The sequence below is a fragment of the Prunus mume genome, linkage group LG8, assembly GCF_029339155.1.
Source record: "Prunus mume cultivar Tortuosa linkage group LG8, ASM2933915v1, whole genome shotgun sequence".
In the NCBI taxonomy this organism is placed as follows: Eukaryota; Viridiplantae; Streptophyta; class Magnoliopsida; order Rosales; family Rosaceae; genus Prunus; species Prunus mume.
Genome location: NC_142705.1, coordinates 3,756,544 through 3,776,761, shown reverse-complemented (window position 1 = coordinate 3,776,761; position 20,218 = coordinate 3,756,544). Strand labels below are relative to the sequence as shown.

At 38.1% G+C, this 20,218-nt stretch overlaps 3 protein-coding genes across 3 annotated transcripts; 1 reads left to right on the top strand and 2 right to left on the bottom strand.

Moving 5' to 3' along the window:
* The first annotated feature begins 4,947 nt into the window (after positions 1-4,947).
* Positions 4,948-10,904, top strand: LOC103340822 (putative ABC transporter B family member 8). Its single transcript, XM_008244274.3, has 9 exons — positions 4,948-5,398; positions 5,539-5,593; positions 5,944-6,122; positions 6,292-6,749; positions 7,476-8,016; positions 8,125-8,304; positions 8,388-9,674; positions 9,768-10,195; positions 10,281-10,904. Exons 1-9 carry the CDS (start codon positions 5,105-5,107, stop codon positions 10,630-10,632), a joined length of 3,774 nt encoding a protein of 1,257 aa, XP_008242496.2. The 5' UTR covers positions 4,948-5,104; the 3' UTR covers positions 10,633-10,904.
* Positions 10,870-11,877, bottom strand: LOC103340866 (histidine-containing phosphotransfer protein 4-like). Its single transcript, XM_008244326.2, has 4 exons — positions 11,712-11,877; positions 11,531-11,599; positions 11,331-11,402; positions 10,870-11,218 (listed from the first exon to the last, which is right to left on the bottom strand). Exons 1-4 carry the CDS (start codon positions 11,849-11,851, stop codon positions 11,098-11,100), a joined length of 402 nt encoding a protein of 133 aa, XP_008242548.2. The 5' UTR covers positions 11,852-11,877; the 3' UTR covers positions 10,870-11,097.
* A 1,210-nt stretch (positions 11,878-13,087) lies between these two features.
* LOC103340823 (protein phosphatase 2C 56-like) lies at positions 13,088-17,432 on the bottom strand. The gene is made up of 4 exons (XM_008244275.3): positions 16,924-17,432; positions 14,767-15,054; positions 14,310-14,415; positions 13,088-14,078 (listed from the first exon to the last, which is right to left on the bottom strand). The coding sequence occupies exons 1-4, from the start codon at positions 17,377-17,379 to the stop codon at positions 13,762-13,764; spliced, it is 1,167 nt and encodes a 388-aa protein (XP_008242497.2). The 5' UTR covers positions 17,380-17,432; the 3' UTR covers positions 13,088-13,761.
* Positions 17,433-20,218: the final 2,786 nt, after the last annotated feature.

Sequence of the window (20,218 nt, the reverse complement as noted above, 5' to 3'; positions counted from 1 at the left end):
AAAGGCTTTGGTTAGTGTAAGAATTCTATAGTGAAGGCCTTATATATGGTCCTTAAGTGAAACCTAATCTTTTAATCGTTTGATCAAATTGGTTAGTTGTTGGTTCAAATTAGTTAGTCTAGTCCAACGGTTAGAAAATAGAACCTCATCTATAGGCCATATATAAGGTCCTTGTTATAGAATAACTCTTGGTTAGTGTGTATTCATTGGGTGGTTGAGAGTTTCGAATTTCTGCCTACATGAATAAATGTGAAGAACTCAACCAATTGAGTTATACTCCATTTATTGTATTGAATTTTTTCTATTGCTTGGCCATAATTAATTAGAAAACAGAGAGATGCTGGATAAGTATATATAAAGAGAGAGAATCCAGCAATAGGCCCCCTAGAAACCTACCTGCACCACAAATATATATACCGGTGCTCCCTGAACAATCACACACGCCTCCACTTTATAAACTTTAATTAAGCAATAATTATTATATTATTTTTACATATTGCTTGGTCGTGCCAAAAGAAAAGATAGAAGAAAAAGGAGAGCCAATTCCATTTTTACTAGTCTTTTCGATGGTGATGGAAAGGCCTCACTTTGATTTTTTTACTTTGAAAATAATGGAGCATGTCTGCTTTTTCGATTGGCATTCGTCATCTTCGCATCTTCTTTTTTCTTTCTCTGTCGTCATCTTCTTGATCGTGTACATGTTTCAAGTCGATGGAGCTGTCAAAGGCCCATAGCTAAGCTAAACTAACACTTGTTTTTCTTCAACTTTTCCTTTGCTCTATAGAAACTTGCGGACTGAGATTAAAGAAGGTAGGACCAAACCTTTTTGGCGTATTGTTACATAATCTTGTCATAATTACTAGTTAATGATGTCGATGTTTTGATTAGGACATTCATATTTGATCTAATCTAACTAAGAATACAAACATGCATGTACGTACAAATATGTTTCTCAAATTTTAGGTATAAGAATGCGGGTTCTTGTATATTAAAATCTTTTAGATTTAATGTGGAAACTTCGCATAAAAAGTCAAACAGATTATAACAGACGAAATTGATAAAAAGAATCCGAGATCTTGTGAGGAAACTCAGTCTGTTACTTCAGTGCAATGGTCTAAACGCGTTATTGATCACACCATGAGTCCATGACATGAAGTTAATAATGCACAAAGACAAAGTGTACTTGGCTTCCTCAGCTTGGCCGCCTCTCTGGTCTGACTCCACAAAGACACAAAGTACAAATATCAATTGTTGTTAAACCAAAGACACCGAGAAAAGCAGAAGCAAAAGCAGAAGCTGGTTTTCTACCACCTTGGCAAGAAAAGTCACGTGGAATAGCAAGACATTCTTATAATTTGTTAGGGATTGTTGGCCTTTATATTATAGTATTATTAAAATTACCTAAAACTTTTTTATCATGGGATTAAGTACAAAATAAATATTCCATTCCATTATGGCACGTGATTCATATGCTTCTTTCTCACCATCAATAAACATTAATATACTCGTGCATATTCTGATTGTTGGATTGACTGTCTTTGACTCATATATCTAGTGAAAGATGTGCTTTTCATATATGCATGGGTTGCTTTTTCTTATTAATTTGTTTTTAATGATGATGATTAATGACCATCATTACATTTAAACTATAGTTTATAGAGGATTTAACTCTCTTCGAGTTCTAGGTGAAGGTGGGCCAACAAAATGATCTATGCCTCCACAATCTACATTGTCTCTCCGCTAGTGAAATTAATTAATTAATTAATTAGCACCTCCTTTGTTAATTAATTGTTATAGCTAGCTATTCTGCCTATTAATTACAACCTTAGTTTGCGCCGAGAAAACCGCATTGTGAGAAATTAGATTGAAATTATAATTGGGTGAAGATGTGATGGGAAGTTGATTTTTTTATTTTATTTTTTATGGGGTTGAAAAATAAGCGATAGTATATTATTGATGAACAAACAAAAATACAAAGCAATTATGTGTTGAATATGAGTAAAACTTCTCTAGTGACTAAATACAACAACATGTTGAATTAATCTGGAGATTGATTTGGATGACTTCTCACGCTCCAACAAGAAAAACCCAATAAGTTGAAGATTTTGGAAAGTAGTATTACGTGTGCATAATGACATTAAACTGTTAATTAAGGTTCAATATGATACCGTAAAGCAAGCAAGCATATGTTAAAATTATGCGGAAAACCCCAAACCCTAAACTCTAAAATTATGTTAAAATTATGCAGAAATTCGTTGGAAGCACTTTGTGGTCAGGAGCAAGCTGAACCCTGAGAGAGGATTAATCTCACCCTTCGAGTGTGAGGGACACCTCGTGGTATTTACCAAAAAAAAAAGTTTAGGGTTTTCACCCACTTTAAACATGATAAACTTAGACAATATAATAACATTTAGGCTTTTGCTTTAAGTCTGTTAAACTTGTTTTTTTAATAGTTTTTAACGAAGTGGAATTAATATAGAATGTCATATTATAATAGTAATAATAATGGCACGTTAAACACGTACGATAATCTTATAAAGAAAACAATACCTCACTGTCTCCCCTTTTTCAGAGGAATTTTAGTGAACTTATTACTACTGTCTGTGATAAAGCTAACGTGTTGTGTTCCTACAGAAACAACAGGAATCAAAGATGATTTATTCTTTTCCTTTTTTTATGAGCAAATCAGGGATGATTTTTCAAACGGAATCCACATGCCAATCTGAGAGCCTGCAAAGCTTATAAGATGCTTCTTTATCTTCCACTCATATTAAAATTACTGTGCAAAGGAAAATATATATATATATATATATATATATATATATATATATATATACACACCACAGACACAGAGTACAGATTCCAGATATTGCACAAGATACATGTTGTAAGAGTGGGAGAGATCTCATATATATAAATTGTACCTTAAAAAATAAAAATGGTATCCCATATGGTCGTGCATGGAAATGAGGGACAATTCATGGTTTTAAGAAGAATGTAATTGGATAAGAGCAAGGATGAGAAAAACCTAGCACTGAAGTTTGATCAGTTGGGTAACTGTTTAATAATAAATTGACCAAATAGGTTCTGGTCTCATGACGTTTACCTTTTGAATGTTATAGAAGATGTTCTACGTTCGAATGTTATAGAAGATGTTCTCGTTCGATCTCATTTCCCTTAGATAGTCTGTTAGTCATAAATTTACATAGACTCTAGCATAGGTTGAGAGTTAGTGTGTGAGTGATTCTAATCTTTTTAAGTCTTTGTGTTTGATTAAAATATGAGCAGATTCCTAAGTGTTGTGCATCAAATTACTTCAAACAATTGGTTCCCTATTAAAAGTGGACGTTTGTTAAGAGTCCATAATGAATCAGTCATGCCAGTGGGGTATAGCTTAGTGTAGAGGTTCAAAATCCTCAAAAATCCAATGAATATTTGTGTAAACCCCCCTATGTCCAATCACTTATACTAAAAAAAAAAAAAGAAGTGGATCAGTTACTAGGTGGTCGTGGTTGTAGAACCAAACAAAAGTGAAATTTAATGTTCAATGTTGAGTTATATACTACCTTATCAGTATTCCACAAATGGTATAAGGACAAGAACGGTGGAGCATGGACGTCAGGGGAAGATCTAAAAGATATCTCCTAGAGATCATTTCATGTATATATATGATTATATATCGGACGATCTAGTTAGGTTAGATACATACAAATACCCAAAGGTTACATATCCATCTGTTTTATGTCATGAGTGTGGAAGCCAAATCATCTACAGGTCATCATACAATTAAAGTCAATGTATTGCTAAATTAAGTATGCATCAATTGAATAAAGAGTTTGCTTTTGATTGAGTAACATTATATTGGAAGTCCGATTGAGTTTGTTGTACCATATATGTAGATATTGTGCCTGATCATTGATTCATATGTCGAGCATTCGAAAGAAAAAGAAATTGCAAGGAAATGTATATGTTGTGAGAGAGAGAGAGAAGAGGCTTAGACTAGGAATCCATAACAAATGCAGCTAAGGACATGGTGGTGGGATGACAGGATATACGAAATCGACATGCAGCTCCCCCAAACCCTATTAGTTTATAATTAACAAATAAAGAGGAATATGCTATTCTGAAGCGAAATAAAGTTCCCCATTTTATCTTACCATATCATTAATATTCTGGCAATCAATTAAAGGTGCTTTCTTTACAATAATTTAACCAAACAGAAACTTTTTTGTTGTTGCATTTTTCTATATATAATAGTGCGCTCAACCGATGACCTGTTAGTAAGTTAATACGTTGCTAATCACTCATTCGTGTTCACTCCACTTAAACCTGAAAGTTAAGAAAAATAACCTTTTAATTACGGGCTTTGTCTTTTTGAGCGAGGGCAGTAAAGTAATTTTTAGATGTATATATAGAACTCTAGTACCAAACCAAAGTAGTATTATATTTGTGTCTTTGCAAGACACAAATATTAATACGGTATATTAATATTACCATTTTAGCAAGGTTTTTTTGCTCAAGGTGAAATGGGCATAGCCAATGAGAGCCGAAGCAGAGAGAGAGAGAACCCCCAATGTCTCCAAGAACAACATTATATTAAACAATGACAAATCAAAAGCAGAAAATAAACGACATGAGTTCAAAGTAAACTAAACAAACCTAAAGGAAATGAAAAAGAAGGATGGGGGAAGGGAACAAAGACAAAAGCTAGGTCTGATTGGCCAGTGGGTTAGTGGTCATAGTCAACTTTGTTGAACAGTATATACTGGTCCAAAAATGGGTTGCTGCCTGCCCTCGCGTTTGGTCTCTCATGCTGTGTTGAAAGTAACAGCCACCATCAGTATCTTAATTCTAATTAAACAAACCATTACATAATTAAAGCATATGATATAATTAATAGGGCTGCTTCACAGAAATCACTTGCTTCATTGCTTGCTGCTCACTTTATTTTCTATATGTATATAAAGCCAAGTGTATATCATTTCTTTGAGCAAACACGCCAAGGAGCTTGAGCTTGTACCCTTTTGTGCATCCACTTTTTACTTTCTTTTCCTCCAAACACACAAACACAAACACATATGCAATACACTTTTGATTTTTGAGAATGAGCAAAATGGGATCTCCTGAGAAGAATGAGATATTGGCAGTGAAGGAGAGAGGATCAGATGAACGCAGCAGCCATGGAAGTAAAGGAAGAAATTCTGTGGTGAAGATTTTCAGATATGCTGATTGGGTGGATGTGGTGCTGATGGTTTTGGGGACAGTTGGAGCAGTAGGAGATGGGATGTCGACAAATTGCTTGCTGGTGTTCGTTAGCCGTCTTATGAATAACTTGGGATATGGTCAGAGCCAACAGAACAATAATCATGGGATCAATTGGATGGACGAGGTTGAAAAGGTCAGTTGGATTATTATTATTGTCTCTCTCAGTCTCAGTGCTGCTGCTGTTGGTTTTTCTTTGTCTTCAACAACTAACTCATTTTCTCATTATGTCTCACATTTTCCATCTGTTAATTGTGTGTTTTGTTTGGTTAACAGTGCAGCTTAGACTTTGTCTACTTGGGATTAGCAGTAATGCTGGTGGCTTTTTTGGGTAATTTCAAACTTCTCTCCTTTCTCTCTCTTTTTTCCTCATTTGCTTTGCTTTCCAAGGACAAGGGGCCGGATCGATGCGAGGCGCAATTATATGAAATTAAACCCAGTCCATTATCTTCCTAATGACATCGATCTGATAACAAAAGTTGGTAACTTCATGGTATAATATATAATGAAAGAAAGAAGGAAAAGAAAAAAGAAAAGGAGAACTTTCTTTCTGTGGAACCCTAAAATGCCCTAGTCATGGGGCCCTAGCTTGTTACAAGAATTAAACGCATCTGAAAAACCCTCTAAAAGCTGATGAGAGCCAAACTAATTAAAGCAATTAATGATTAATAATGGCTGCAGAAGGTTATTGTTGGAGCAAAACCAGTGAGAGGCAGGTGCTGAAGATTCGTTACAAGTACTTGGAAGCAGTTTTGAGACAAGAAGTTGGGTTTTTCGATTCACAAGAAGCCACTACTTCGGAGGTCATCAATACCATATCAAAAGATACTTCGCTCATACAAGAAGTTCTAAGTGAAAAGGTAAATTACTAATTGAAACCAAAATTTATGCAATTACTAATTGGTAATCATTCCAGCCCCAAAATGTCATTCAGAATTTACGAGTGTAGAATGACGAACTAAAGCATGAATAACATTTCACAATTCTTACATTTTATGGTTTGATTTGTTTTTCATTTTTGGTGATCAGGTGCCAACATTTGTTATGCACTCATCAGTGTTCGTCTCGGGGCTGGCCTTCTCCACATACTTGTCATGGAGACTGGCCTTGGTAGCATTTCCAACACTACTTCTCCTAATAATACCAGGAATGATCTATGGGAAATACCTCATGTACTTGTCGAAAAAATCATACAAGGAGTATGGGAAAGCAAACAGCATAGTAGAGCAAGCTCTAAGCTCCATAAAAACTGTTTATGCATTCACTGCCGAGAGGAGAATTGTGGAAAGATATTCAGCAATATTGGAGAGAACAAGTAGGCTGGGGATGAAGCAAGGCATAGCAAAAGGTCTGGCAGTGGGAAGCACAGGGCTGTCTTTTGCGATATGGGGATTTCTGGCATGGTATGGAAGCCATTTGGTGATGTATAAAGGTGAAAGCGGTGGGAGGATTTATGCGGCTGGGATCTCTTTCGTATTGAGTGGACTGTATGTGTTTCATCCATCTCATGCATTATTATTAAGCTTTTTCTTCTTAATTAATTTGTGTTTATCTCAATTAAGCACATGCATGTTAATAATTTCTGATTATTGATGGTGATGACTGATAATATTGGACTTTAAGAGAAGTTCAAATGATTTGATTGACAAGTACTTATCTTTAATTTTTAGTAGATTCAGTTTAATGTGTGAAAATTTAGATTTTTTTAGGTCAAAATGTGTGAAAATTTTGATAACTCCATTAATCGTGTCGATCAGGAATATACAGCTTCACAAATGAAGTATGTGAAATTCTAGAGTCAATCTCCTAATTCGAAGTTACAATTATGTTTTTTTAATGGTTTTTATTTTTCTATTTTTTAAACTTCCCTAATTTATATAAATAATGAAGTAGTACAATGATGATACCTTTCAACATACATGTGGATTTTCTCAACTGTCACAAGTTAATTTACTCTTGGATTTTAATTTAGCATAGCTATCTATGTTGTTGATGTTAGAAGTGATTGAATCGATGATCTTAATTATTTTTAATTTGTTGGCAATTAAAAGATGCAGTGATGAGATTTTACTAGCAAAAGATTTCATGTTTAGAAAAATCTTATCATGAACAATTTTTATGCATCATATGCCGCGCCCATGCATAAACTATCCAATATTTACATGAACATATATACTTTTGGCCTCATATTGTGAATGTAAATTATACAACAGATCCCTGGGAATGGCACTTCCGGATTTGAGGTACTTCACAGAAGCTGCGGTTGCTGCTACACGAATATTCGACCGGATAGACCGTAGGCCCTTGATCGACGGTGAAGACACCCAAGGACTTGTTTTAGACAACATTAGAGGCGAACTAGAATTCATTGGTGTCAAGTTCACATACCCTTCTCGTCCAGATTCCGTGGTCCTCAGAGATTTCAATCTGATGGTTGAAGCAGGGAAGACCGTTGCTCTTGTTGGTGCGAGTGGAAGTGGCAAGTCCACAGCAATTGCATTGGTGCAACGTTTTTACGATGCGGATAATGGGGTTGTTCGGATCGACGGTGTCGATATAAGGACACTTCAGCTGAAATGGATTAGATCGAAAATGGGACTTGTTAGTCAAGAACATGCTTTGTTTGGGACGTCAATTAAGGAGAACATTATGTTTGGTAAGCTTGATGCCAATATGGATGAAGTCACAGCTGCAGCTATGGCTGCCAATGCTCATAATTTCATAAGGCAACTTCCACAAGGGTATGAGACCAAGGTGAATATTTATGCACTTTTGAAAGGGTTTTTAATTTTGAGCATTTGATCCTGATCATCAGATTTACAGTGTCATTTTAATTGACATATCCATACATATATGTGACAGATTGGAGAGAGAGGAGCACTTTTGTCCGGTGGACAAAAGCAGCGGATAGCTATTGCCAGAGCAATTATCAAGAACCCTGTAATTCTACTACTTGATGAAGCAACAAGCGCTCTTGACTCTGAATCTGAGACTCTGGTCCAAAATGCTCTTGATCAAGCCTCCATGGGGAGAACCACCTTGGTAAAAAGAAAATGTTGATTGATATATACCTTAATTAGTGCATTAATTAACTTCATCATCTCACAGCTTTTTAACATGAACAGGTTGTTGCCCACAAGCTTTCCACGGTTCGAAATGCAGACCTAATTGCGGTGGTCAGTGGCAGTTGCATCATCGAAATAGGCTCACACAACCAACTCATTAACTGCCAAAACGGTCACTATGCAAAACTAGCAAAGCTACAGAGACAATTCAGCTGTGACAATGTTGACCAAGAACAAATTTCATTGTCTTCGGTCACAAGAAGCAGTGCTGGCAGGCTAAGCACAGCAAGATCAAGCCCTGCATCAACGTTTGCAAAATCACCGCTTCCCCTTGAGACCTCACAGCCTTTGTCACACCCCCCAACTTCCTTCTACCGCCTTCTGTCTTTGAATTCCCTTGAATGGAAGCAAGGCCTAATTGGAAGCCTCTCTGCCATAGCATTCGGGTCAGTCCAACCTGTCTATGCCTTAACCATAGGAGGCATGATATCAGCCTTCTTTGTGCAAAGCCACGAGGAAATGCGTGCTCGAATTCGTACATATTCCTTGATTTTCTCTGCACTTTCTGTAATCTCCATCACCTTGAATCTCTTGCAACACTACAACTTTGCTTACATGGGTGAGCAGCTCACGAAAAGAATCCGGTTACAAATGCTTCAGAAGATCTTGACCTTTGAAACAGCTTGGTTTGATGAGGAGCAGAATTCAAGCGGGGCACTGTGTTCAAGATTGAGCAATGAGGCTTCCATGGTTAAGTCCCTTGTGGCAGACAGGGTGTCCTTATTAGTCCAAACCACTTCAGCTGTCACAATTGCCATGATCATGGGGCTAGTTGTGGCTTGGAAGCTAGCACTCGTTATGATCGCGGTCCAACCACTCGCAATCCTATGCTTCTACACAAAGAAAGTTTTGCTGTCTAGCCTATCAGCCAACTTTATCAAAGCACAAAACCATAGCACTCAAATTGCAGTTGAAGCAGTGTACAATCATAGAATTGTGACTTCATTTGGAAGTGTGGGAAAAGTACTTGAATTATTCGATGAGGCTCAGGAGGCGCCGAGGAAAGAGGCAAGGAAGAAGTCATGGCTAGCTGGGCTTGGGATGGGGTCAGCTCAGTGCCTAACATTTATGTCATGGGCACTGGACTTCTGGTATGGTGGTACACTAGTAGAAAAGGGGCAAATATCAGCTGGGGATGTGTTCAAAACATTTTTCATATTGGTGAGCACTGGTAAGGTTATAGCTGAAGCTGGGAGTATGACTTCTGATTTAGCCAAGGGTTCAACAGCAGTTGCATCTGTGTTTGAGATTCTCGACCGCCACTCACTAATTCCAGGCTCTCGTAATGTAAGTAACAAATTAGTATCCTAATCATATCTGTTCTTTTTCTTTTTCTTTTTGAAAGCAGAAGTTTACTTGGGATAATTTTATCTTTTTTAGGTGGGGGATGAAGATGGTTCTAGTGGGAATGGGATCAAGTTAGAGAAAGTAACTGGGAGCATAGAACTGAAGAAGGTTGATTTTGCATACCCAAGTAGGCCAGATACATTGGTGTTGCGCCAATTTAGCTTGGAGGTGAAGCCAGGAACAAGCATTGGACTTGTTGGGAAAAGTGGGTGTGGCAAGTCAACTGTGGTTGGATTGATACAAAGATTTTATGATGCAGAGAGTGGGTCAGTGAAGGTGGATGGTGTGGACATAAGGGAACTAGATGTTCAATGGTATAGGAGGCACACAGCCCTTGTTAGCCAAGAGCCTGTGATATACTCTGGTACCATTCGCGACAACATCATGTTTGGGAAGCTTGATGCCCCAGAGGATGAAGTTGTAAAGGCCGCCAGAGCAGCCAATGCCCACGACTTTATCTCGTAAGTCTATTATCAAATCGAAAAATCGTTTAGCCATTTGATTATCATAATTATGTTTTTTTAAACATTGTGTTCTTATATTTAGGTCATTGAAGGACGGTTATAATACAGAGTGTGGTGAAAGAGGGGTGCAGTTATCAGGAGGGCAAAAGCAAAGAATAGCAATTGCAAGAGCAATACTTAGAAACCCAACAATACTATTGCTAGATGAAGCAACAAGTGCACTTGATGTGCAATCTGAGCACCTTGTGCAAGAAGCTTTGGACCGCATTATGGTGGGAAGGACAACAGTTGTGATAGCACATAGGCTTAACACCATCAAAAACCTTGAAATGATAGCATTTGTTGCAGATGGGAAGGTGGTGGAGAAAGGCACATATGCTCAGCTCAAGCACAAGCGTGGTGCCTTCTTTAACCTTGCCACCTGTCAAACTTAGGTGCATGTAAATAAATCTCTACTGTAAAAGTAAAATGGTGTATGTTGCTGTAAACTGTAAAATTAGCTAGTAGCAGCAGCATCTTTTGGGTTGGTTAGTTCTGTGGCTTTGTGCCTGAGGATTTAGAGTTCTTTCAATGAGGGGTTTTTGACTCTTAGACAGGAACTTATTGCAAAGGCCTGAATGTAATATTGGGTTGGCCCCAAATTAATGCTGGTGTTGAAAGTCAAGAACAAATAATAATAAAAACTATATATATGCTAATTGTACTATCCTGCATATTTCTTTTATTTTGTTTGTGTCTTTGCACAAACTAGAATTTGATTTAACATAAGAGAGCCTAGGAAGCTCATTCTTGTACTGTCTGTGACAAAATAGTCACAGACGACCTTTGTTTTTATTCCAACATTAAACTAAACACTTTAGATAGAACAATTCATGGTTGAATTTGGTTCACCCTTTCCTTCACTTGGGGCGCTGAGCAGTCTCTGAAGGTCCAACTTGTCTCACCAGGTGAAAGTAAGGCTCTACTTTCCATCTCAAAGTCTCATGGGCTAGCTTAATCAGCTGGAGCTGAGCCTTGGTCCTGCTCACATGCATTCATGGATCACGGACAAGTTTATAATCACTAATTAGCTTACAATACCAGGTCTAATTAAGTGGCTATTAAAATTACAAAACTAAAATATCATCATCACCTTTCGAGGTCCCCTGCCTTGATACTTTCCCTCATCTGGTTCGTCTCGATCCAAACCTTGTTAGCACCAACGCTGTGAATTGATCATGAGAATAATGTAGAAACTAACAAAATGAGCAATGATGATAATTGCTAAGCACCCAAATAATGTATCTTCAGAACAAAACAAAAAAAACTTAAGCCAATCTAACAAGCACCTACCTGGCGCTGCTACCTTTGAGCTGATGGAGGGACTTGTCCAGCTTGTTGACATCATAGGGGGTTCTCTCCCTTTGGAAACAGAAACGAAACAGATCGGATTGATAGATGTTTTAATGTTAAAGTGCATGCATTGTGTATGATTAAAGAAATTAATGTCAAACTAAGTTGTATTAGTACTCACAGTGCTTGCTCCACAGTAGCTATCAGTTTGGTAGAGTCCCTAATGTACAAGGTCATAACCTCCTCTGCGAAGTTGGGATTGTCAACATCTTCCAATTGCTCCATCTGCATAAACTGCTTGTCCAGAATTTCCTGCAACATATATATTCATCTTCATCATGTACAACACAATATATCTCTGCAACTGCAACTTGCACTTTATTTCAGCTCTTATCTCATGAAGAATGCATTTTCAATTTGTCACACTCAAATCATGAGAGTCTGTAAAACTTCTCAAAACCCATGAAGGAAAACAAGACCAATGTGCAGGATTATTGAAAACTAAATGAAAACTAGGACCAACATGCCATGCTAATTCTAATTAAAGAAGAAAAATAAAAAATAAAACCTCATCAAACAAAGATTGCCTCATGCTTGCAACTTGTTGGCGCAAGGGATTGCTCCCCATTGTTGCTCAGATATTCAAAGATTGGATTGACAGTACCACAATGGTAAGCCAAGAAGATGAAATATAGATATTGAGGAAAAGAAATCAGGATGCAACACGTTTTATAGGCATGCATTTACTCATTCTGAAAAAGTGCAGATTACAGAATCTAAAGAGGAGAAATGGCTGATTGTGTTGGCATGTAAGACTGGTGGAACAATATTTGCCATAGTCGTATGTAAGATATGATGTGCAGTGTAGCCAATTATGACAAGGCTGAGACTAGTGCTTGTTTCAAAACTTGTTTCTTGAGCTTGCTTTGCTTAGAGCACTGGCCGGCCAGCGGTGGATGGCTGTCAACTGTTAATGTGTGTGACTAATCACTCATGCGCGTCAACTCACGCGTGTTCAGGCAATTGTTCTTAGCATCTTATTACCATATATCCTCCTTAGATTGTAAAATAAATGCATAGAGATTTTGTTTGTTTATTTGCAATAGATATGGATTCTGGAGTAAATTCAATAAACACAGCCATTGTTGAGGATCTAGATTGCATATTCAAGTAAACCATTTGAAACTATTTTTTACATTACTTAAGCAAGATTATACAACTTGTTTCTATGGGCGTTCACAATTCAATCCAATCCAATCCGCCCAAAACGGAGCAACAAAAACGCTAATTTGGTTCATTTTGATAACTTTTGAGAAGATTGTGTTACAAACATTTTCCAATGTGGTCCTATATGCATTTGATAGAGAGGAAACAAAGATAATCTAAAACCTTTGACAAAATTATGTTTGTGTACATCACATGATCAAAACACTTTTGACCTAATTCTTTAAAGGTTGTGTTTCATTTTTAGACGATGATAGCTTTATTAGTATCTTCTTATTTTGGTGCTCTCTGCGGAACTCATGGTATTTTGGCTTCAAGACATGGAAACAAGAATAGAAAGAAGCATTCATTGTACAATGCAATATTAAATTATGTCCATCAGAATGAACTTGACAACAGGACAAATATCCATGACTTTGATTTCACATACCAACACATCCCCTTCTTCATTATTGCAAATAATCATAATAAGCCTATATTTTCTATTTAACGCATTGAACGGAAAATAAATAATAAAAAGCATGCACATGATGAAGCTTTTGTGTTTCAAAATGCTGAGTTCCGAATTTTCCCCCCAGAATTCCTCATTTTTTAGTCCGAAAGAAGACGGGTGTGTCCAAAGAAAAAGGGTGAGAGCAAATAGCTAAAAAGGAAATCTTTCTTGCCGTCATGCTTTCTTTTCTTTTCTTCATCCTCAAGCAAATATATTATCGAACAACTTGCAGTTTTCTTCATGATCTTTTACTCTTTTCTCGACCAAACCAATTAAAATTGAGGATTGATCTAGTGTTTTGTTGTAACAAACTGGTTTTTTTCTTTTCTTTCCAGTTGTTACAGTTTGAAGAGATTGATCGAGTCAGCTCTGTACAGGTCAGATAAATGTAGCTGAAGGATGAATACGGGGGATGCTAGCCGAGAATCACTACATCTTTCCTGTCCTCTCACCTCTGAACTTGAGAGGCTGAGATAGAATTGGATTTATAGGAACAGAGAGAACCCAATCCATTTCATTGCCTTTGCTGGCGTTTTCTTTTTGCTTTCAGATCAACAACAATGATGGATATGTTATCGGAACTGTTTCTTCCATATGCTATTTCAGTGAGATAATCAGCAACAGCTTGTGCCGGAGGAATGTCATCAGTCAAACTGGAGATTGACCTTCGCCGCCTTCTTAGAAGATGCCGAGCCACCTCTCCCACTTCTTCATTAGTCATGACATCCCAAAGTCCATCACTTGCCAAAATCAAACACTCGTCCTCATCGGTCCTTGTCGTGAATGAAATCTCAGGGACTGGAATTATCCACGGCCTTAGATACTGATCACCTGAAACGTAACCACAACCATTCAAAGTACCATAAAATTATGCTTGCATTAAGCATAATGAAATACGGCAACTTATCAAAATGAGATTAAGGTACTAGTTTAAACGTCTAATTGAGTCTTCCATCTCTGGACATGGCACATTCACATAGTTGCCTCGGTCTGGGAAGATAAAACTTTTGACAACTGCAAAACAGAAGACTGCAAATTAAGCAGAGAAATAGAGATGAAAACCTATAGCTCTGGACATGGCAAGAACTCCAAACACCCTAGCACCATTCCAGTTTATGACTTTCCCTCCCCCTCCTTCAATCCTCAGGAGTTCATCTTCTCTATCAGGCTGTAAAAGCAACAACAAGAAACAGCGGGTCCTTAGTCTTGTTAAGAAAAATAGTGTCAACAATATAAACAAAGAGCCTAACTCATGAATATTCAATAGCTAGCTGTCGATAACTGGTCAAGTACTTCCCTCTAATCTTTTCAACCTGCTCTCCATGTTTCACAGACCGAAAAAAAAAGATTGAATGATCTTAACTCTCCCCAGTAAGAAGGATTCTTTTTTTCTTACTTAATAGACCGTGCAACTTTAGCTCTCAAAATTGAATGCATAATGAACAATTACCAGAAGCAATGAAGCAGAAGAGTTCAAATCTACAAAAAGTATAAAGAATAGAAGAGTTAATGATGTGACCTTCTGATCAACAGTTAAGGGGATTGTTTCTGTCCCTCGGCAAAGAATTGCCCTCGAGTCACCACAATTAGATGTGATAATCTGGCAACCAGATAGAATGGCAACAACTGCAGTTGAACCAACCATCTCTGGCGCAATAGCCTCCTCAAGGAGCTCATTGTCAGCCTTCTCAAAACCAATTGAGAATGCTGTTTCCCACTTTCTCTGCCATTCGTAGCCATCAACCGTCTCCCGATCCCACTCTTGTGCTATCACTTCATGCATCCGCTCAGCACAAAATTTAGCCACCTATATATGGATAGATTAGTTCTTGTCTCACTAACAACGTACGGGTAGCAGTAGTTCCAATATCCACAAAGTAAAACACTTAACTTGCAGTAAGTTCGGACATACAAGTCTAAATCAACTAAACGAACAGAGTCAGATATGCAGATGTCTGATATTTGGTTATATGTTAATCCTATTGTCTTCCTGGAAAATATGATGATTAGTTGATAATACAATATTTGTTAAACCATCTGATATGCCATGTCAAAATTGTTATTGATTAAATAAAACATATCTGAATCTGAATATGCAGTTCCAATTGGTAGTTTGATAATAAACCAATAAACAAAACATTAAGCATCACCACGTACAACACAAGGAAACAACTCAGCCATTGCCTAAACAAGTGCAAGAAGTCTTTCCTCCAATCAAATAAAGTCTTAATTAACAAATTATTTCCAGTAGAAAATCTGTTACAGAAATAAATGTCAAAACACTAAGGATTTGTCCGTCCATATCCGGTGAGACATCTTGAGAAAGCACCCAAACAATGAGATTCTAAAAAGAAAAGAATAGAAAGGGACCCACTAAACCACCGCCCGCTTATAATAAAGCTCACACTAAACACACAAAAAAGAATGGTCCCGCCTAGATTTTTCTTTCCAAGAAAAATGGAACCTCTATGATCCTGCTGATTCGTCTTCTTCAGGCAATAACACACTCAGCGCCCCCACCAGCTATCAAAATTATTATTCAATTCATTTTTCCATAAATACAAAAACCAACCAATAATCTATTTAGATACAGTTCACCGATTACTCACTAAGAAAAACTAAAATACTAGACCAGTACTCTCTGCCAAAATGCTTGGTGAACAATAACAACACTGTTGAAGAATATGAGTCCCACATCTGGAAACTTGACTAAATAAAATACAAAATATAATAAATGGTTCTACTACTAATAATTCCGAGGCCTTTTGTGATCAAATCTCACACCCACTGACTTTGTAGGTGGTTAAATTGGGACAATATTAGTAGTGGGCGATGGCCTCTCCGAATTTGACATGATATCGAGCCAGTTGATTGATTGGGCCGAATTGGGCCTCTACCTTACCCAATATGTGATGCTCACGCTGAATGTTTACTCCTACTTTACCCAATACGTAGTGTTTATGTATTGGGCGAATAATTGACTCCGATGTGACTGGCTCCACGTGTGGTCCCACTATGTGATGGTCCCATGTTAGGGGCGTGTTGAAGAATATGAGTCTCACACCTACTGGACTTTGTAAGTGGTTAACAATATCGGTGTTGTTAGTAGATGGCCCGTCTCTCTGGCCCAGATTTAATTTCATAAATTCATGGAGGCCCCAGTAGGTCATGCTGTTGATACATGATGCGCCTGTGACGACAGGACAGAAAATGCCGGTAACGGTAGCATTATCCCTCCGATCCCCATGCACCCGATGCCAAACAAGAATAGGCGCGCCAGGCTCACTGAGCCCGAAATTTTGCACGGATTCTAAAGCCACGTGTCTATGCTGAAAACGAAACTCCCCATAAACTCCAGTAATGTGGACCACTCCGTGCCGGACACGTGTCAGCTTTCTTCAGACACAATGATGGCTCCAAAATAAATATTCATACTGCTACAGTCTAGTGTTTACGCAAGTATTATTTTATTTTCTTCTTCTTCAATTTAGATTATAAATTATAATTTTTTTTTGTCTGAGATTAAAATTATAAATAAACAAATAAATTTATCAGATTTTTGAAACGGACGCGTCACGCGCGTCCAACCAAATTGTTCCACTCAATTTTTTTTTTTCTGGAAAAATAAAAAAGAAACAAAAAAAGAAATTCAAAAATAGAGCAATGGAGGGTGCACCTGATTGCCGCCATGGCCGTCGTAGACGCCGAAGAAATGAACGGGGGAGATCTCGGAAGAGGTTTTGGAACCGGGGGCCGTACAACCGCCCACGTGATCGCACGTGCGAGACATGAAGCCAGGAATCACAGCGACGGCGTCCTCCATCTCTCTCCTTCTCCCAATCACCGAAGTGAAGCCCCAAGTCACTCCCTTGTTGTTCCTCCCGACGCACTTGGGCCTCGCCACTCTCAGCTCGTCTCCGGTCAGGAGCGTCCGGTCCACCAGAACCGGCCCCAGCAACGCCGGAATCTCCCCGGAGCTGCTCGTCGTCGTTCTCGAGACCTCTCCGGAGCTCGTGGTGCTTCTAGAGTCATCTGCGGTGAGTATCGAGGACGGGCTCGAGCTCGTGGACGCCAGTTCGAGGTCGGGGAGTGAGTTGACTCGCTCGAGTTGCTCGTCCTCTGTGGATTCCATGCTGCCGAGAGAGCGAGAGAGAGAGAGAGAAAAAAAAGAGGGAGAGAGAGAAAAGAGAAAGGGAAGAATGGGATAAAATAAGAGGAAAGGACAGCTAAGAAGGCGACACGTGTGAGGAGATGTAAGTTCGATGACACACGCATCCGTAGTGAATGAAGAGAAAGAAAAAAGAGGCATTGATTGCAGTCGTACTCATTTGCTTTTCGCTGCACCGCTACGTGTCTTGTTTACAGATGGCCCTGCCGCGCTGGAGAGCTGTGGTTCTCTGCGGCAGCATGTCGCGGCTTGGTCTCTGCACCCGCTATCAACGCCTCATCTGTAGTCTCCTGTGCTGCAGATTGTCTGGTCAATCCGTGGACCGTGAGAAGTCAGCAACCGGTTCGATGACCGGGCACATGTGACATTCGGCGCTTCCTCGTTTTCCGTATTGTGAGCGCGATGTAGTGGATTTTTTCTGCTATATCCATGAGGAATCTAATGTACGCATGAGGTGGACCCCAGCTAATGGGTACACCATCTCCATAATAGCTAATAGGTGGCACGTTGGCAAGAAGTGGGGCCAGCCCATTAGGTATAATTTGACATTTTTTACGGAAAAAGTGCTAGCGAGTAAATAATGGATTAGAGCGGTGGGAAATTTCGTAACAGTAAAAACAAGAAAAAAACCTGCGGAAGTGCCACGTGGGAGTTGCGTTCTATGACGAACTATTCATCACACGGTTCGCGTCATTGTCCTCTATACCGTGGAGAAAAGAGAATGGAGCCCGTTAAGAATCCCCACAGCGAACGAGGGGAGGTGGTGGATGGGACCCGTTGTATCGGATCATGTCAATTCGAGGGGACCTGATATAATCAGATCGAACGGCACTCAGGCCGAGTGACGAGTTGTATATCAACACGTTGCCCTCCATGGCCCAGTCCGGTATGCGTTCTTTTACATGCAATCATCCATGAGTGGCTAATAGCATGTTTCAGGTTTCCTCTCTCTCTTTTTTTTTCCAATATAGCTTGTATAGAATAAAAAAAGAATAATAATTTCTCTATTTAATTTTATCCACTTACACTATTTTTTTAGTTATAAAATAAAATGTAAGTGGATAAAATTAGAGTGGAGAAATCACCACTCTAAAAAAAATATGCAAATAGTTATATGAATTTCCATTCCATAGTATCGTTTGTATAGAATAAAAAAAACTTTGCAAATAGTTACATGAATCTAATTGGGATCTCAGCTGGATAGGAAATACTTTTCTACTCCAGTTTGCATTGCCCTAAAAAAACAGATAGGAAAAATAAAATACTTTTTCTATTAAGAGATCTCTCAAATAATTTTATTTAAAGAACGTCCTTTGGGTACTCTACAAATTTTTTTTCCAACGATTCAAACTATCTATTTTTTAAGTCTTCATTCAAAGATCATCCTTAAAAAAAAATTAGACAAATTGGAATCCATTTAAACATCTAATTGTGTCCTACAAAATCAATGAACACGGTACTTCAAGAAAGTACTAAAATTTCAATAATTTAATTGAGTGGTCAAATGATATCGAATTCAAATGATTTTTTACAAAGATAATCTTCGAATAAATATCTACTAAATAGATTGTTTAAATTAATGAAATCCAATATATGGTGGATTCTACAAAAGTGTCCCTCAAATAAGTTTATTTGAATAATTCATTAATAAAAGCTCTGTGTGTGCATGTATATAAATAAAATTTAGGTTGGAAATAGGAAGGTAATTTTATTAATCAAGGAAACTTACTGATTAAGATTGTTCAATGGTAAAGAAAAGTTTATTTGGTAAAGCTTTTGCTATTTTACTTACGATTACGTAGTGCCACGTTTCAGGGCCTTTGCGTGTTCAAGTATTTAATCAAATCTACCACCAATTTTTATATGAGATTTGTACCGACAATTAATCGACGCAGCAAGAATGACCACTAAGCTGAAAGGGAGAGGACGAAAACAAAAAAAACAAAAACAAAAACAAAAAAAGGAAAAGAAAAAGGGAGTGGTTGTCTTTCGTATGTAGTTTAGAAAGAATAATCAATTATATAACAATGCTGTGACACCAAACTTGAGTTTTATATGTGCCTAACTTTTTCTAGACTGATGGAGTACATGATGAAGCTACCTTTCTCATTATTATGTTATAATAACCGATTAGTCACATTTTTTAATTTTATATTTAATGGGTAGTAACCATTTAGTTTAGTAGCCTAATCTCCACTTTATGGAGAAAACGGAAGGGATTTAGTGAATATATTCAGTGCGAAATATATTTATGGAGTAACGAGGAAAGCCAATGCCCCAATTGCCGACTCTCTTGTCGGGAGGACATACACCTCAAGATTTCCGAGTACTTGTAATTATTTACAAATCATATCTTAACGAGCAAGTTCATATGTTTTTACTCTTTTAAAACTTGGAATCTATAATGTTTGAAAGATTGTAGCTCCGTTCTCTCTCAACATTGAATCATTGATCAAGCCTCGTCCTAGGCTTCGGCACAAATTACGACTTTAAGCGAAAGATAAACATGTTGTGGGCCTCAATACAAATTTAGGAGGACGAGGAACCCACCCACAAAACTTTTGGGAAAAGAAACTTGTAAACAGAATCATGGGTAAGCCCAAGCAGGCCCGAAATCAACATGTTTTTTTTGAGACTTTGGCCCTTCCCAACCCATGACAGCTTCTTTTTTTTTTTTTTTTTCGGGGCCAAGGATCCCTTGACAGCATTTGGCTCGTGCTTAATTATAAAGTTCCCCGCCGGCGTCGCTGCGCTGGCTTCCACAGTCTCCTCCACTTGGAGAGCACTCATCCCTCTTTCTTTA

Bases quoted from the DNA above. Each gene is read 5' to 3' on its own strand.
- LOC103340822 (XM_008244274.3), top strand. From the start codon at position 5,105: ATGAGCAAAATGGGATCTCCTGAGAAGAATGAGATATTGGCAGTGAAG. The intron at 6,123-6,291 runs GTAAATTACTAA...TTTGGTGATCAG, and splicing joins AAGAAGTTCTAAGTGAAAAG to GTGCCAACATTTGTTATGCA. The intron at 10,196-10,280 runs GTAAGTCTATTA...TCTTATATTTAG, and splicing joins AATGCCCACGACTTTATCTC to GTCATTGAAGGACGGTTATA.
- LOC103340866 (XM_008244326.2), bottom strand. From the start codon at position 11,851: ATGTTGCAGGAAATTCTGGACAAGCAGTTTATGCAGATGGAGCAATTG. The intron at 11,600-11,711 runs GTGAGTACTAAT...CTGTTTCCAAAG, and splicing joins GCTACTGTGGAGCAAGCACT to GGAGAGAACCCCCTATGATG. The intron at 11,403-11,530 runs GTAGGTGCTTGT...ATCAATTCACAG, and splicing joins CTCAAAGGTAGCAGCGCCAG to CGTTGGTGCTAACAAGGTTT.
- LOC103340823 (XM_008244275.3), bottom strand. From the start codon at position 17,379: ATGGAATCCACAGAGGACGAGCAACTCGAGCGAGTCAACTCACTCCCC. The intron at 14,416-14,766 runs GTCACATCATTA...TTGCTTTTACAG, and splicing joins CCTTAACTGTTGATCAGAAG to CCTGATAGAGAAGATGAACT. The intron at 14,079-14,309 runs GTTTTCATCTCT...GTTACGTTTCAG, and splicing joins TGCCATGTCCAGAGCTATAG to GTGATCAGTATCTAAGGCCG.